The sequence below is a fragment of the Sphaeramia orbicularis genome, chromosome 14, assembly GCF_902148855.1.
Source record: "Sphaeramia orbicularis chromosome 14, fSphaOr1.1, whole genome shotgun sequence".
NCBI lineage: Eukaryota > Metazoa > Chordata > Actinopteri > Kurtiformes > Apogonidae > Sphaeramia > Sphaeramia orbicularis.
Window position 1 is genome coordinate 45,425,711 of NC_043970.1, and position 19,634 is coordinate 45,445,344.

Below are 19,634 nucleotides of genomic sequence, written 5' to 3' on the forward strand. Positions count from 1 at the left end.
GTAGCATTGTTAGCGTTAGCAGTTCACAGTGAAAATGTGCATGTAATGTTGACTTCATCTAAGTATCGGCATAATATCAGACTCAAAATTGTGGTAGAATCCCTGTTTTTTAAGGTAATAATAATAAAAACTCCATCATCAGTGTTTCAACATTTATCTTGGCCATGTTGCCTTCACGTCACGGTTTCTGCAGGGATGAGAAAGTGAAGATACTTTGGATTTCTGAAATATTTGCTTCTTTCAACATTCGTTCAACTTCTGGACGTACCTTAAGCTCAGGACATGTTGGACCAGTTTCTATCCAAATAAAGCATGACGAGATTGCTTTGACCTGTTAAATATATTGCTTTTATCTTTGTGGTTTATGGTTAAATAATACAGTTTTCCCTCCAGTATTACCATGCTGCTGGTTTTAAAAGGTGATTGATGGGAGCTGACATCTTCTGTTTGCCTTGGATTAGTGTCAGAAAAAGCTTAAATTATAAAGCCATATATTTTTATTATTAAGCAAAGTAATATTGTAGAAATGTTAGTTGAAACCTGAGTCAATTTTCTCTTAAGATAGTGTCTGCAGGGAGTCAGAAATGATAGTAGTAATGGAAAAATCCTCCCATCAAACGAGAACAAAGAAATGTAAAAGAAACAGAGGGATCGGTCTGTGAATCCGCTGCTGCCGTCATGTGAAAAACTGCTCATTGTAAGTCAGGCTTTTAGGAATGAAGAAAGACGGCAAGCCTTATTTTGGCGCTGGTTTTTTGTTTGTCTGTGAGAGAAACCCGTCCAGCCCTCAGAGGAAGTGTCACATATCTGATGCTTTTTATTTGAATAGCTAATGCACCTGCCACCATACATGACATTCTGATAGCAGTGGTTCATTTCATAGTAAACGTACAGGCGGGTTTCCTCTTTCACAACACTCACTCAACACATTTTTTTCAGTTTTTTTTTTTGGAAACATACTTACATGCATACATGGTTAATGAAGCTATAACAGGTTCAAAACACAGTAATGTCCTGTCAGAGCATGAACTTTAATTGATTGCCATTCCAACATTTATTTCAATATAAAGTAGCTCCTTGTTTTGGATAATCCCTCGTGGTCCAACTAAAGCTAAAATGAATTTAAAAGTAAAAATGTGGGTCATTTAGCAACACTAATCTGTCCAATTGTCTCTAAAATGTCCCGTCAGAGAGATTTTGAATACTGTGTTTTGACCTGACAGTATGTCTTAGTAATAGATGCTTTGCAGACTTACAGGCAAACGTGCACAAATCTGATCATTTCACTCAGACGTCTCTTTTTATCGTTATATAGTGAGCAACAGAAATTGCACAGAATCTAATATTTTCAGTTCTTTCACAATGTCATCAGTCAGACTCGGTGTGAACTTGATGTGAACAGGCAGATCACAATCTATTGCCACGTTTTCACTACGTGGTATCGACTCGACTTGACTTTCTGCATTTCCATTATGTATAAGAACTGGAATCTGGTATCCGGTACCAGAGGTGTGATCAGAATGTCATGTGTGGGTGGGCATTTTATGCGTTGGAGGTGCAGAAAAATATTGTCGGACCGGGGGGAGTGGGGGGACAGGGCATTTCACCCCGGCTCCCCCCTGGCCACGCCCCTGCCCGGTACTACTTTGTTAGTACTTGCTTGGCCGAGGTTCCAGAACAGGTGAGATACTAAAACGTGACGTGTAAACATTGCAGACCACTGATTGGTCAGAGCGTTATCTCTGCTTCATTGCTTCATCATTGTGCGACCTGCCATTTTTAAAAAAACAGACTCGGAAGTTTACAGTAAATATATTGGTAGGCTAATCCATGATGACAGCCCGCAGAACGACACCACGGTTGGTTGAGGAGGTTCAGACATTTCTGTTCTTGTGGCTGATGAAAAGATCAGCGTGAGCTTGACGGGACAGCATACAATGAACGAGTTTATCAGCTACTCTCTGAGCAGATGTCACGGAAGTTACGCGCAGCCTGGCTATGATGTCCAAGTACTCTACAGTCAGTAGTATCCTACAATGGAGACGGTCTCCAGGAATAGTACCTGGTACCCGAGTTGAGTCGAGCCAGTTCCTTCGCAGTGGAAATGCGGCATATGTGACTTTTATGTTGCTCAAGATTGAGATTCATCTTAAATCTGTGCTGGAGGGAGCCGCTCCCATCCATCCATCCATCCATCCATCCATCCATTATCTTCCGCTTCATCTGGGGCCGGGTCGCGGGGTTAACAGTCTAAGCAGGGATGCCCAGACTTCCCTCTCTCCAGACACCTCCTCCAGCTCTTCCGGGGGGACCCTGAGGCGTTCCCAGGCCAGCTGAGAGACATAGTCTCTCCGACGTATCCTGGTCTTCCCTGAGGTCTCCTCCCGGTGGGACATGCCCGGAACACCTCCCCAGGGAGGCATCCAGGAGGCATCCGAAACAGATGCCCGAGCCACCTCACCTGGAACCACTTGACGCGGAGGAGCAGTGGCTCTACTTCGAGCTCCTCCCTGGTGACTGAACTCCTCACTCTATCCCTAAGGGTGCGCCCAGCCACCCGATGGAGGAAACTCATTTCGACCGCTTGTATCCGGGATCTTGTCCTTTCAGTCATGACCCAGAGCTCATGACCATAGGTGAGGGTAGGAACGTAGATTGACCGGTAAATCGAGCCACTCCCATTCTCAACATTAAACATGTACAGCAGCAAAATGTAACATACACATTACAGGGTTCATACGGATACTTGAAACCCTTGAAAATGCTTGAACTTCAATGTTGTGTTTTCAAGGTCTGAAAAGTGCTTGAATTGTAGTTTAAGTGCTTGCAGTCATAATGAAAGCTACTTACAGAGAGGTGATACATTTTGAAAAATAAAACTTTATGTCAAAAAAGAAAATCAGCAGCTTCTCTCAGGTCGACTCCAGATAAATTTTTCATTTTATTTAATCTTTTGCTCTGTGCGAGTGTGCCTGAAGAACACCAAGTGGCTTCCCTTTGTTTGGATAAAACTTTGTGTTCTTCTTTCATTTCTAAACTTTTTGCTATTATGAAACCTCATTTTAGATGTTTATAGCGCAATACAATGTACATCATTGTGATAAAAAAGTGAAAAAAATCATCATGAGTATATGTATTCCTTTAGATATGTATTTTATCTCAGTGATGAGGAAAAAATTGGAAATGACCCTTGAAAGTGCTTGAATTTGACCACGAAAACTGTGTATAAACCCTGACATTAATATAACAGTAATCTGAATGCAAATCATGTATAATAGTCAAACAGTGACAGGAACCTCGTCACTGCACAATCAGTTTGATCATTCTTACGGTAGCTTTTGTTCATGTTCACTTCAGGACCGTTTCACATTGGAGTCTGGAATTGGCCACATTAATAAAATAATAATATGATTAACTAAACTAAAAAGTTGAATCTGAGGAAGAAATCCTAACTGAGCACTACGACTGGTTGTCTGCACCAATAAACATGTTCGATAGTTTGCCAACCACGATAACGCACAATGAATCCACAGCTGATTCGCACAAACAATCCCCAAGAATTCAACCTACTTGTCTCATAAACACATAATCATATTTCGTGATCATGGAGCATGATATGAGTGATATGCAAACAAACGGGTGTGTTGATCAGCTGTATCATCACTGTGCCGGTGAAAAGTAATATCTGTGGGTGAAACATGAGAGATAAATGCTTAAAGTCACACTGCGCTGTAGCATATGTAGTCAACACTGCAAAAAATTGGGATTTGGGAAGTTAGAGCTGATGGGTAGCCGTGGATGGATGAGAAGTCCGTGTAAATAGGAAAAAAACAGTGATACGTCATTTTAAATCAAATGAATAAATGCACACCAACTCTGAACACACCAGAGGTATTTTAATGAACAAAAATGAAACTAAAAGTGAAAAAAATTATGCTAACTGAAATACAATTAAAAACAAAAGTGACATAAAAAGCACAATAAAAACTACAGTGAACAAACATGAAATAAAATGAAAGAGAGTGTCAGGTAAAAGGCGAAGTCAAAAGAAGCTTAACATCTGGTCAAAAAGTTTAATTACAATAATCTACACCAAACTTATAGTTTTGGGTAGGTAATTACTTATATTTTCATGAAAATGTATTCTGAAATGAGAAAGAATTTGTGAAAAAAAAATTTGAGGAGTTTTATGAGTGTGACTGTTTGCAAAGTGACACAGGTTTGTGCCGTCATTCTGGGTTCATTTTATAAACTCATAAATAAACTAAATTTATTCCAAATACATTGATATTTGACAATTATATTATTTATGTCATATTCTAAACACACCGTTTCTAAAATTAATAAATGCATATATCTATGCAAAATACATTTGAATATGTTAATGTTATTTGTAGGTTGTAAATATTGTAAAAAATGTATATGATATTGATAATTGAAATAAAAAATGTTTAATTTGATATTTACTTTTGTTGTCAATTCGTAATGCTGCCATTTGTCAAAACTCTTTCTATTAAGGTATGATCAAATATTTTTTTTCCTCTAACCAATTATTCGGTTGGGAAATAGGGGGTTTAAGGTATACACTGAATGCATTTTAGGATGAAAATGTCAGAGGAACTTCACTTTGGAGAACTTTGTAATTCTTGCAAAAAAATAGACATTAATTTTTTGTCCATCCGTGACGCAGTAGTTTTTGATATTTTTTTATTTGAAAATATTTGAAACTAAATTTTGCCCTTTGAGTATGTCTAAGATGGCATTTAGACCTTTACAATTATGTGGAATATTTGTCTTAAACTTGTCTGGTTCAAAAGTTATGAATCAAAAAGTAATGGGCTGTCCATCTGTGACACCCTTGTCCTCGCCCTAAAATCAGCCTTGTATTCCTCCTCTGATAATGAATGATGGTGAACAAAATAAAATGTCTATGTTTAGTAAATCACATTTGATACCATGCAGTCTTTCATCCGGCCTTTTTCAGTATTAATACATCAAGACTCTCCTCATTATAAAAATCAGAAAAACTCAAACTTAGATGAAAGCTAGATTTAAAATACATGAATAAATAAATAAAAACCTCAAAAGAACATAAACTGAGAAACTGAAAGACTAAATAAAACTCAGAGCAAATAAAACTTCCTGAAGCGTGATATTAACTCAAATATTGTACTACATTCACAGTTCTGTCTTAGAGTAAGAAATGACAGGTTGAATTAATGCGATTTTAAGTAAAAGTGTAGCCTTTATGTAAGATGCATTTAATTCTGATTGTCATTGAAAATAAATATAAGTAAATTTTATAACATATGTTTGGTGCAGTTTTAAAGCGTAACCTTGAACACATCAACGTTTCTGTTAAAGTGAAAAAAAAGTGCTGAAAAGGTGTGAAAAAAACCCAGAAAAATATTTGTGATTGTTCGCATGAAAAAAAGGCAAGGTCGTGTTTATAGATGCTATAAATTCTTCGTCTTCCATCCACCCTTGCAGTGACGCAGTGAATGCATGTCGTCAGGTGAAAGGAATGTTATCTGCGAGATAACATGCTGTCCGTGGCGTTAAGGGAGAGTAATGTGCAGAGGCCGAGACAGTTCTCTGCTGTCATTTTTATGATGAATTCACATTTTATGTTGTTTAAGCTTAATGGATTACACAGTGAAGGTGAAAGGACAGTCTGCAGAGTGTGTTTGTATCTGTGTGATTGTTTTACGGTCGGACCTGCCTCATAACTTGGCTTGAGGAATTTATACGGCGCTCTGAATGTACGTTTCTCTGACTCACTCTTCAGCTATGCAGCTCGCCTCCCTGTGTGTTTGCACTCCGCCACTCGCTTTGTCAGTTTGCATTAGACCGCCGGGCCTGGCCGGGCTGTTTACCTTGGTATGTGGAGGGGGGGGGGGTTGCTGGAGTGATAGTTGGTGTTAAAGGGCGATATGGCACCAGTGTGGGTATCCAGTATCCACTTTTGACCATTTTCATGCCACAATATCACTATAATTCACAGCTTTCATCCTAGAGCTGTTCTCTGTGAGGTGCATAAGCTTCTTAGCGACACACAGACCATCATGTGAGACAGGAAATCCACTGAAACACATTTATTCATTGGGTTAGCGCTTATATAACTGGCAGTAACATACTTAGGGCAGCAGTAGGAGCATTACGATCCATTATTACCTTGTAAATTTGATTAATTTACAGTAATTGAGACCAGATTTTTCCCTGTTGCCTGAGGGATCTTAGAGATCATCTAAGGTGAAGAAACAAACTGCTAATGCCATGTCCACAGGAAGCCGCGTCTTTTCCTATTCGATCTTTTTCTTTGCCGTTTTCAAAAACTGCTCCGTAAACACAGAGTCGTTTCAGGAAATATCTGCGTCCACACAAAACCACTGAAAACGATGTGGTACAAATGCCAGGCCTGTATGTGGCGTTAAAATGCTCTCGCAAAAAAACTGAGAAGAAGACGTGGAGCATGCGCATAAACCTTGCTTGGTTCTACCGGGTCTGATCCAATATTTCCTTATAGTTGCCCCTCTCTGCGGTCGATCCAAGAGCATGTCGTGAATATTGTTAGTTATGATTGTTTGTAGCTCATTGTAATGAAAGATTTGGATTCAATATTTCCAGTAAGCTCAATAGCCGTTGTAGCACGAGCACTACTCTGTAGTCTGCCGTTGTTGTTGTTGTGAAGTGGCATCTTGCTTCTGGGGTGGGAGGTTAGAGAGGTGGGGTTATGACATCATCGTTTTAGGAAAGTTGCAGTTTGGTTGTACAGACGAAGACGCGAAACCAGCGTTTTCAAATGTATCCACTCTGAGACCCGGTTTCAAAAAGTTGTGGCTTTAGTGACTGAAAACGCCAGTTTCATATGGATGAAAGGCCTGTCCGATACAAAACCTTTGCAGATACAATCAAAACCATCTTCATATGGACAGCGCCTAAGATTGCATATTGACCTCAATAGACAATGATTTGTTTTTCAGGAAATAAGCTTTTACAAGTGGGTGTAGGGATGTTACAGCATTGAAATTTGAGTCATCATACAACCAACTGCCATTAATAGCCTAATATTATCTGTTAACTGTGAAATTTCTCCATGGTGGGATCAACAAAGTCATCCTCCTCTCCTCTCCTCTCCTCTCCTCTCCTCTCCTCTCCTCTCCTCTCCTCTCCTCTCCTCTCCTCTCCTCTCCTCTCCTCTCCTCTCCTCTCCTCTCCTCTCCTCTCCTCTCCTCTCCTCTCCTCTCCTCTCCTCTCCTCTCCTCTCCTCTCCTCTCCTCTCCTCTTGTCTCTTATCTTATCTTATCTTATCTTATCTTATCTGTTGACTCTATGCCACAACTGTAGCAATATTAGTCAAATTTTGCAGGTACCTCCAATGACGAAAAGCTTTGAAACACATACAATTTTGTAGATTTCTGTTTACTTTGATTACAAATTGAACATGGCAGTTATGTCGCCACTTAAATGTACAAAGCCCATCTTTGAAGGGTACAACCAACATTAAAATAAAAGTAAATCATGTTTCATGGCCAAAAAATAATTACATTTGGCAGCTAGGATATAACTGTACTGAAAGACTGGAGAAAGATGCAAAATGAAAACATCAAATATTCATGTATTAAAGCCAAATGTCAGTTTATATATCCTATTTTCAGGGAGGGTTGCATCATGTGGCATTTGTAGGGTTTATGGGTATATTTTATTGATTCTTTAGTGTCAACACTGTAAGTATTCAGCAAGTCCACTTTAACCCATAAAGACCCAATCAGCCATGGGTGACACAAACCATCTACTGATCTAAACTGTTTAATACCTGTTGATCCATTAATCCTATCAATACATGTAAATAACTGGTGTAAAATGTAGTTTGCCATCTTTTCATGGTCATCCGATATGACCCATTTGGACGTTGAGAGGTTCCGTAGTTAGTTTAGTCTGAAGCTAAAGAAATGAGCAGATTTGTTACTGAATTTATCTTTTATTCTCAGACAAGTATTTTCTATCTGGGAAACTGACTGTGTTCTCTTTAATTATGTGTTTCTTCTCGCTAGGCTTGTAATAATATCACTCCAAAGTGATGCAAAGATGCATAGTTCTTAATGAGTATAATAAAACTGCTACCCCTGTCAATAAATACCAAGTTAAATAGAGAAAGCCATCACAGCTCCAAAGCCATCCACAAACCAAGGGAAAGCCCTAACCTCCATAACATCAGAGGATAATATTACCTGGTCAGTGTGGCAGTGAACCGTTCAGGTGTAACAGTACACTATGTGTGTGCACTTGATTTCGCGTACACATTTTAACCTGCAACACACTTTGTATTACTATGAGGAAAAAACATGGCCATGCTTTGACTGATTGCCCAAAAGTCAGCGGTTAGAAGCTGACATGTTTGTTTTTGATGCTGACAGCTACATTTAGCATCTGACTGCAAGATTCAGTGGATTAAAACGAGACTAAAACAGAAATGTCATGTTATATCAAAAAAAGCAGCAAAGTTCCACAGGGCTACAGAAAGACATGTTAGACAAAACTCTGACAAACCATAGAAGAGTTAGGTATTAACAGTTCAGAGGGAAAAGTCTGTTTCAACGTTTAGGCCAGTGGTTCCCAACCTTTTTTGGCTCGTGACCCCATTTTAACATCACAAATTTCTGGCGACCCCAGATATTTTTTCGTTTTGCTAAAATTAATATGTTTTTGATCATGTAATAGTTTGCTACACTAAGTTGCAAATAAGCTTTAATTTTAGACGACATTTAGTCTATATAATGTATATTATTATGGATGGAGGCAGAAAGGCCAGGTGTAGATGACTGCACAAAGGGAGAATTTGATTTTCCTTGATCAGGATATGTACAGTCAGTTCAGCTTGGATTTAAAAGGCTGACAATTAATTCTGTACAAACAATAACTCAAACTATGAATTATGAAAGAGTTGCAGCATCTGAAACTGACCACAATGAACATTTGAAAGATAAACAGTACCACAGTTCTTCAGTTTCAGCTTCACAGTTTGTCATGTCTTTTATGGACTGTGATTGTCTCTGTCAACTCACCATAAATTTTTTAATAGTAAGTTATTATTATTTTTTTTAATCAATAACTACAAATTTCAGGCGACCCCAACAGTTGAAAACCACTGGTTTAGGACAAAATGGATGAAATTTCAAGTCAGAGTTTACATTCGTCAGCTCCTCAACCAACAGCTTAGAAATACGTTATTACATCACATTCTACATCTAACTGTCAAATGTTAAAAATCAACTATAAATGTGCTTCGTGTCTCAGTAAGTAGCATATGTTATGGTGCATGAGGGTAATGATGAATCAAACATGGAAGGACAGGAACTTGACTGATGAATTATTGATTCAGTGTCAGCCCTGACCTTTTCACCTAAATAGCCAGTTAAAATATAAAGCTACTATTGTCTTCCTGCTTATCTCCATGCACCAGTGCCTATTATTTGCAGTAGTGGATAGAAATAAGCATAAATTAGCATTTTGTTTTGCTTGTTTTCTCAAACTTCTGTTTACATTTTCATTATATTTTGACTGGAAACTTCAGCAGTAACCTTCGGGCGCAGCATTCATGTGAAATATCTCTTGGCAAAAAAGACAAACAGACTGAATGAAAGTCCGCTAATGTATTTCGTCAGCGTAGCAAACAAACAGCAGAGTAAGAAGTGACGCTGGCTTTTTTTACTCTGCTGTTTCGTGACTGCAGTCTCACACAAACAGCGAGCAGAGGCTTGTAGCTGTGGGGAGAAACTGAACTGGGTCCTTTTTCAGCTGATGAATAATGAAAGGGGCCCAGAGAAGACCCCCTCGGCACTGCTCTAAATTTAGCTCGGGAAGACGGGGAGGCTTCTGCCAACCGCTGATCCCAGAAAAAGCCGGCTGGTTGGCTGGCCGGGTATCCACATCCCATTATTTGATTCCTCTCCCTGCTCTCGCTCGCTAAATCCTATCCTCTAATCGCAGAGCCGAGGGGAGTCGGTGACCTAAACTCGCCGCTCCCCGTCACAGTTTCCCCCGGAGCGGAGGACCAGCTGGCAGCGGCGGCCCAGCCTCCATTTCACTGTCAGTCATTCAATAGCCACTTGTAGTGCTTCTCACATGCTTCGCTGCTTTAGTGCTCAAAGTGCCTGCGATGGCTGCGGGAGTCTCTACGGACACAAACAGCACGGTCGTAGTGTATTACACAACAGCAATACAACTAGTGCTTTCCGCTATAACAGCAGTAATAGACAGTTTTAGACCTTTGACTCATAAAGACCCAGTGCTACTTTCATGACAGCTCACAAATTAATTTTTCTCTGTATTTAACCTTAATGACTTCTCACCATTTATTACAATATGATCCTTAGTGTCTTACGTTTTTTCAGTGAAAATCCGTTATTTTTCCATATTTAATGTACTGATCAAGTAGATGTTCACAAAATCTCAAATTAAAGTTGAGGTTTATTGCCCCGTCCCCCGAAGGGGTGGCAAGGGGTATTGTTTTGGTTTGGTTTGTTAACACTGTAGCAGCAAAACTATTGGTTGAATTCATACCATATTGGTTTTGTAGACCGCTAGTGACCCAGAATAGATCTGATTACATTTTGGGAACAGTAGGTCAAAGTTAAAAGTTTTTTTAGGAATTTTTAAATTCTTTATTTTTTTCCCATTTACTTATAATGGGTGAAATTTCACGTCTGTAGCTACAAAACTATTGGTTGAATTCATACCAAACTGGGTTTATAAATTGTCAGTGACCCAGAATAGATGTCATTATATTTTGGGAAAAGTTGGTCAAAGTTCAAATTTTTTCAAAATTTTTAAAATCTTTTTTTCCTCCCATTTACTTATAATGGGTGAAATTTCAAATGTCTATAAAAACTTCAATTTTGTTTCAATTTAGCCAGATCGATGCCAAAATAAGCTACAATACATGTGAGGGGCGGGGTTTGTTGTGCCTGGCACCACTTGGTATGTCTGAAACAGAGAAAACCGAAGAAAAAGTCGATCAATAATTGGACATAAAACAAGTGTGTTCATCCACTGTCATTGATCCAACTCCATGGGTTTTACTGGTGAATCAATGTTGTAGAAGATGACGGTGTTTCCACGGTAACTACGGAGCCTCTGAACGTCCAAATGGGTCATAGCTGATGACCATGAAAAGATGGCAAACTCCATTTCACACCAGTTATTTACATGTATTGATAGAATTAGTGGATCAACAGGTATTAGACAGTTTACATCTGTATATGATTTTGTTGCCAGTGGCTGTTTGGGTCTTTATGGGTTAACCCATTGTAGACTATATCGCAAATTCTCTTAAAAAAGCCTTCAGAGTCTTGAATTTACAAATCTACATTTAATAACTCAAAAAAGTCTTTAAAAGGTATTAAATTTGATATGGTAGGTCTTAAATTATGTTGCCATTAACTTGTTGGCTGTATTGCGTTTAAATGTGTCTGTTAAATGTCCAAACTACAAAGAAAGTAACCTTCGTTTACTCAGTTCCACCCGTTCCAACCTGGCAATTTATACTGAAATTAGGAACCAGTTATCGCTAACTTTGCCCCCTTTAAAAAATGACTTGGAATGAAGGGAATCAAGGTGTTGGAGTAAATAAAAACATTTTCCTAAATTCTAGGAGTTGTGAATTTTTTCCAGTATGGCTGTGAAATAGGTAGTAAATTCTGTTCTAAGTATTCTTAAAAAGGTCTTACAAAGTCTTAAATTGAAGACCCTGGTGCTAAAAATACTGAGGTCACATTTTTGGACAGTTCAAGTTGAGCATATAAACATATTGTATTTGTTTAGCTAAGTCCACCCTATAAATATTTTTAAGACTTTTTTTGTGACTTCAATACTTGTAAAACCAGGCTCTTCAATTTAACTCATAGAAATCTGTAAGAACCCTGATATAAAATGTATAAAAAAGATAAAAATGTAAAAATGACCCAGGAAAGTAAAAGTTTTGGCTTTTTCTTCCCATTAAATAATTGGAAACGGTATAATGCAACAGTTTTTTCAGATGCATTATTTTAAATTCATTATTTATGGAATGTCCTTTACAGTGGACAGTTTTTTTTTTGTTTGTTTAAAGTAAAGCAGTGAAACTCTTATCCCTACAGAAGACAATAATGCATTGGGGGGTCTCGCAGATTTTTCTCATGAGATTCAGTTCTGATTTCCAACACAGTTTATCGTCCGTCTTTGTTGAGTCTGGCCCATTTGCACCAAACGGACGTCGTCCCAGCTGGACTAAAACATTTGGGTCACGAACGGCGAACTCCAAAATGGAGTGGTGGTTAAATGAACCGCCGTCGCTGCAGTGAACCCTGGTGTAAGGCCGCTCCGAGGCCCAGCGTTGCCCCAGAAACCTCCAGGCGATGCGTCAGCGCTGCTTGTGGAATGCCACGGACCGGTTTCCTCCTATTGTGACCGGCTACAGGGAGCCCCCCCCCCCTCCCCTCCTCTTTTCTCCTTTCCCCCCTCAGAGGTGAATAGAGGACTCAGTGAAACAGCGGACTGCCTCCCCCCTGTCCTCCTCTCACACACGCTCAGACCTCCCCCTCCTCCTGCTCCTTCAGACGAACACACTGAGACGGGATAAACTTATGTTTCAGGCCCATCTGAATGCCTTCACACATACCAGCTGACCTCGCTTTTATTCACTGTTTAACTTGGTCCTGCCCCTTTTTATTTCTGCTCCAAAGGCCTGATCACTCATCATCACAGGTCACACACAGCTTTCCCATAAATTGGGTTGTGAAAGTTTGGAATTTTGCTGTCCATTCTTAGCTTTGTGACTATACAGATGTACAGTGCTGTGCAAAAGTTTTGGGCTGCCTTTAGATTAGTTGTTGAAATGAACATGCGTATTTATTTCTCAGTCTCTTTTCTTCAGATACAACAAGAAAATACAGGAACTGCATTGCATTTAGTTTTGTTTAAATTGTTATCTTTCCTTCCAAAATGCCTCAGAGATGGCTTTTACTTAATGTCTCTCAACATTAGGGGTGTAACGGTACAGAGAAATTTCGGTCTGGTACGTTTTCGGTACAGAGGTCTTTGGTTTGATACATTTTCGATATGTTTTCGGTACAGTGAAGGTGGGGGTATGGGGGCGGTGCTCTGTAACTACCTGTGGGACATTTCAACAGAATATTATTCAGTCATTTGTGCATTAACAGGCACCCCATATGTTGTGTATTTTTGAATGTTCAGTGTTCGTTTTATGGCAAACACTGTAATTTACAGAGTGGTTTTGAACGCCTCACAGTATTCCCTGAGGTGCTGTGAATGTGACCTCACAGTAACACCACAGCAGAGGCACGGTGAAGGAGAAGAGGAGCAGGTTCACTGGGTTTGCCAACTTGAGTTAAAATAATAAAAACCTTTTTGCACTAAAGCACAGGTGTCAAACATGCGGCACGGGGGCCAAATCCGGCCCGCCAAAGGGTCCAGTCCGGCCCCTGGGATGAATTTGTGAAATGCAAAAATTATACTAAGATATTAACAATCATTTTAGTTCAAGTTATACATTCAGACCAATTCAATCTCATAATAACCTATAAATACTCACAACTCCAATTTTTTTTCTCTTTGTAAATGTAAATATTTTCATGTATTTACACTAAAACAAAGTATAATTTTGCAAAAAAATTTAATAACCTGAATAAATATGAACAACCTGAAATGTCTTAAGAGAAGTGCTATTTTAATAATATTCTGCCTGTTACTAAATTTTTTGTGTGTCTGTAGATCCGCTGTGATCTGTAAGTTACAAAGTGCATGTGAGAAATGATAAAGTAAAGCATAATAGTGTTAAAATTGCAAATTTTTTTTCAGTTTGTTCATGTTATTCACTTTATTTGAAAGGATAGTTTGTAGGTGTAAACATTTTCATAATGTAAATTTACTTTTTTTGCTCTAAAACACAGAGAAAAGTTTGGAGTTGATATTATTTATGTAATATTATGTTATTATTTTACTGGTTTGGCCCATTTCAGATCAAATTTCGCTGAATGTGGCCCCTGAACTAAAATGAGTTTGACACCCCTGCTCTAAAGGAACCTATGGGCTCTTTTGTGCCTCAGAAGCTGCATCAGACCGAAAATGAAACATGCTTCGAACGTCCGACCCGACTTCTGTGCCTCTGATATCCTCTTTGTTGTCTTGTTTTTTTGGGTTTTTTTGCAGCGGTGCTGAGAATTCGCCACTGCTGAGTGTGTATAGAGGAAACCCTGCATATTGGCTCTCCTTGTGTTCACCCTGCTTCCCCAGTGTTTGTGTTCGTCACATAGGCTACATGTATTTGTTGGGTACACCTCCGTAATGTATCGAAGGCCCTGAACTGAAATGGTTCGGTACAAACGAGGGCACCGTTACACCCCTACTCAACATTGATTTAGTTTTTTTTTTTTTTTTTTTTAATCCATGACTGATTTTAAATGTTCTGCCTCTAAATTTCTAAAATATTTTTCATGCTCTTAACTGTAAATAAGGATTTTCTACCACAACAAACCATCTATTTTCTTCACATCTCATTTAGGAAGAAAATTGAAACATTATACTACAAGGGAATATTGATGTTTTTATCTCAAATCGGTGTGAACAGAACATCTTAGGAGCTGTAGACATGATGTTCCCCAATATTTTTGTCCATATAGTTTTTAAACATCAATATTTCCTTCCATTTCTGAGGCATTTTGGAAGCAAACATAACAATTTAAACCAGAGTAAACAATGCAATAATATTCATCCCAATATGAAACTATATTATGATGTTTGCCATTATTGCTTTGTATCCCAGACCCCTGTTAGAAAAGAATTCAATGTGTCCCAATACTTTTGTCCATATACAGGGTGGGGAAGCAAAATTTACAATATTTTGAGGCAGGGATTGAAAGACAGTGTATGACCAATTAGTTTATTGAAAGTCATGAGAAATTATTTGCCACAAGAAAATGTACATAATAGAAAATGTTTTTATTCTATGTGTCCTCCTTCTTTCTCAATAACTGCCTTCACACGCTTCCTGAAACTTGCGCAAGTGCTCCTCAAATATTCGGGTGACAACTTCTCCCATTCTTCTTTAATAGTATCTTCCAGACTTTCTCGCAATAGTTTTGCTCATAGTCATTCTCTTCTTTCCATTATAAACAGTCTTTATGGACACTCCAACTATTTTTGAAATCTCCTTTGGTGTGACGAGTGCATTCAGCAAATCACACACTCTTTGACGTTTGCTTTCCTGATTACTCATATGGGCAAAAGTTTCTGAAAAGGTATGGATAATAGTGTTAGGTATGATTATGACATCAATATATGTTTGGTTTCAAAACAATTGACGTCGTGTCTGCTGAGAAAAAACAACTAAATGTTCATTGTAAATTTTGCTTCCCCACCCTGTAGTCTATGTCCCGTCTGAATGTGTTTTCTGTTTGTGTCTTCAGGCAGACGAAGCCTCTGACGTTTGCAGACTGTATCGGAGATGAGCTGCCGGTGGGCTGGGAGGAGGCCTACGACCCCGTGGTCGGAGCCTACTATGTCGACCACAACACCAGTGAGTCTCACCGCTCATCTCAGGATCAGACCTCCTCTGTCGTCTCATCCAAACTCTCTTAGCAGCCGTGTACAGTCAGTGGTGCACTCTGGGTACTTCTCTTGAACTGGAAGAAAGGTGTTTTATGTTGAGTGTGTGTGTGTATACAGTGTATTTTTATGTTGTAAAGTTGTTGCAGTATTTTCAGCCTCAACGCTCTTTGAAGCCTTTTTTTCTTTGGGCATCTTTTCAACTTCAGCTGTGACTTTTGTAGAATTTCAAGTAGTTTTTTTTTGTTTTATTAGCATCTGGTGTAAGTCTGGACTAGTAATCTTTGATCCTGGAGTGTTTGTAGGTTGGATAGAAGAATGATAGAAACGATTAGATTAGATCAAAAGATTTGGTGAGACTAGACTTTATTGATCCCGTAACAGGGAAATTCAATGGTTAAGGCAGCGACAGAATAAAGTGCAAGGAACAGTGTGCACGCATAAATATGGTGTAAAAGAACAACCACCATCACAAACACCACCACTAACCTCCACCACCACTAACCTCCACTGTTACCACCAACCACCACCACCACTAACCTCCACCATTACCACCATCAACCACCACCACTAACCTCCACCACCACCAACCACCACCACTAACCTCCACCGCCAACCACCATCACTAACCTACACCACCACCAACCACCACCACTAACCTCCACCGCCAACCACTGCCACTAACCTACACAGCCAACCACCACCACTAACCTACACCACCACCACCCAACACAACCACCACTACTAACCTCCACCACAAACCACCACTAACCTCCACCACCACCACCACCCACCACAACCACCACCACTAACCTCCACCCACCACCACCACCCACCACAACCACCACCACTAACCTCCACCACCACCACCACAACCACCACCACTAACCTCCACCCACCACCACCACTAACCTTCACCTCCACCAACCACCACCACAAACACCACCAACCACCACCACCAACCACCACCAATCACAGCCGAGTGCAAAAAATAGAATGCAACTCTTTGATGTTCACTTCAGTGTTTAGTTTGTGTCTTTAATCCAACCTGATCAAAACTGTTTTCTTTTCAGAGAGCACCCAGTTGGAGGACCCGCGGGCCCAATGGCAGCGGGAGCAGGAGGCCATGCTGCGGGACTACTTGGCCGTGGCCCGCGATGCACTCAGCGCCCAGAAGGAGATCTACCAGGTGAAGGAGCAGAGGCTTCTCCTGGCGCAGCAGGAGTATCGGCAGCTCAACGACGCCTGGAGGGACAAGTCGACGTCACAGACCAGCTGTAAGTGCACACACAGAGGAGGAGGTGCTCTACAAGGGGAGGATTTATTTCACAAAGAAGCAGAAATATAAAAACATTGTTGTTTTTGGATGGCACTAAGCAGCTAGAACTGAAGCTTATGTTCTTGTGTTTTTTTAATATGAATACTGTCCATGTTACAAGTTGAAACTGTGAGCAATGAAGTCCAAAAGTTGATGCAGTCTTCATGAAATGTTCTTTTTCTTGTGACTCAAAATGGTTTAGAAACTTATGAAATGTGTGCATTAGAGGTCCAAAACAAATATGGTACAGAGGAAAAAAATCGACTAATACTTACGTACATTCAAAAGTAGAAACTGTCGACTTTTATTCAGTTACATTACTTTTCTTAATCCCATTAATGATCAAACCTTTCTGAAATTATCATCTGATCAGGTGCTGAATGGTTCACTTTTATTAAACAAATAACAGAACATACTTATTAGCATGTTTCGTGAAGACTTTGTTTCTAAATTGTAAAGGTGTTGAACAGCAAAGCCCCTGAAGGAGTTTTGTTTCCTCAGATCCATCTCCATATTCATTTGGTTTGGATTATTGAACCTTTGTAGTTGAACAATATACAGACAGACAGAAAGACAGAAAGCCCTTTGTTTTTATCCTTCATGCAGAATCCACATTGTCATTTCTCTCGAGGTTGCTTTAATTTAGTAGCAGCGGAATTATTTTCCCCACGATGGCTTCAATAGACGGTTCAGTCTCATTACGTCTGAGACCTCTCTGGTCATATATAACCAAAATAACACACCAGGGAAGGAGGGAAGAATACACTGGGCAGCTCTTTAACACCTCTTCTTTCTATTTTAATCTCCTCTATCCTAAAGTGAACTCCAGGTCATCCTCGTCCAGCAAATACGACCCAGACATCCTGAAAGCAGAGATAGCCACTGCCAAAAGTCGGGTGAGTTTCCTGTTTTTATTATGTCACCTGTCATCTCCTGCAGTGTAGTAACTTTATAGATTAGTCCATCATTGCCCCTTACACATGTTCATTACATAACACAAGAGTTTTAAATTACAGCTTCATTCTGAAATGATAAAATGTTTGGAAATTGTAGAATTACAGGCAGTTTCACAGATGGACAGCCCATTTACTTTTTGTTTCATAACTTTTGAACCAGTCAAGTTTAAGACAAATATTCCACATAATTGTAAAGGTCTAAATGCCATCTTAAACAGACTCAAAGGGCAAAGTTTAGTTTCAAATATTTTTAAATTAAAAATATCAAAAACTACTGCGTCACGGATGGAAAAAAAAATGAATGTCTATTTTTTGCAAGAATTACAGAGTTCTCTAAAGTGAAGTTCCTCGGACATTTTCATCCTCAAATGTATTCAGTGTAAACCTTAAACCTTTTATTTTACAACTGAATAATCGGTTAGAGGAAAAAAAATTTGATCAGACCTAAATAGTAAGATTTTTGACAAATGGCAGCATCGCAGATGGACAACATAAGTAAATATCAAATTAAACATTTTTTATTTCAATTATCAATATCATGTACAATTTTTTTTTTTTTTACAATATTTACAACTTACAAATAATATTAACATTATATTCAAATGTATTTTGCATCGATATCTACATTTATTAATTTTAAACACTTTGTTTAGAATATGACATAAATAATATAACAGTCAAATATCAGTGGATTTGGAATAAATGTAGTTTATTAATGAGAGTTTATAAAATGAACCCAGAATGACGGCAGAAAACAACTCAATTTTTTTTTTTCCACAAATTCTTTCTCATTTCAGAACACATTATCCTGAAAATATAAGTAATTACCTACCCAAAAATATAAGTTTGGTGTAGATTATTGTAATTACATTTTTTTGACCATATGTTAAACTTCCCTTGACTTCGCCCAATAGCTGTTTTTGTTATGTTTATGATGCCAACTGTTTCTGTCAATAGGTTTTTTGATAAATACTACATTATCACTGACCTTTTTGCTCAACACTCCTCACCCAAAAATGTTGAACTTAATAATTCATAGACCGAGTCCAGCTTCACTATAACACTACAGTGCAGTTTACTTGTAGAGCAGTAACTATTTACCCTATGTCAGTTTGTATGTAGGTTTTACATTTTACCTGAATAATCCGTGTTGGATATTCATATTTCAACACTTTAGTTGTGGTTACATGGACACTGTTTCTTCAACTTTATTGTAGATTCTAACTTAACTATTTCTATGGATGCCCCTAAGAATCCAATCACAAAAGAATGTATGATAAAAGAAGCTGTTTTTCCCCAATATTTCCGATTCATCTTCTGAAACTCTTATCAGTAACACTGACTGGACTTTTCAAGGTCATATCTGATTGGACTGCTGGGAACAAAGCTGTATAATTAAATGGATACTGAATGCTCAAAAGCAAGATTATGGGACATTAACAGTAGTTTAAGTATTCATAAGAAATCACTGATTAATACACTGCAAAAATCTAAATGTTACCAAGTGTATTTTTCTCATCTCTACTCAAAATATCTCATCACATTTAAAATGAGACATAATCACCTAAAGAGTAACTTTTCAGTGAGATATAAGAACTTATCTTTAGACAATAGATCTAGAAAATTGTATTTCAAGAAATCTTACTAATAGAATTTTCACTTGTTCCTTTGGCAGATTTTTTTTTTTTTTTTTTTGCTTAATTCAATATTTTTTTCTTAATTCAAGGACAAAAAAATCTGCCAATGGAACAAGTGAA

The 19,634-nt window shown here is 38.6% G+C and overlaps 1 protein-coding gene across 1 annotated transcript in view; it reads left to right on the forward strand.

The window, feature by feature from the left end:
• Positions 1 to 19,634, forward strand: part of wwc1 (WW and C2 domain containing 1) — a 100,077-nt gene that overhangs the window by 15,147 nt on the left and 65,296 nt on the right. The window contains exons 2-4 of the mRNA XM_030154742.1: positions 15,465 to 15,574; positions 16,677 to 16,880; positions 17,741 to 17,817. Coding sequence (XP_030010602.1) covers positions 15,465 to 15,574; positions 16,677 to 16,880; positions 17,741 to 17,817 — 391 coding nt within the window. The remainder of the gene's footprint in view (positions 1 to 15,464; positions 15,575 to 16,676; positions 16,881 to 17,740; positions 17,818 to 19,634) is intronic.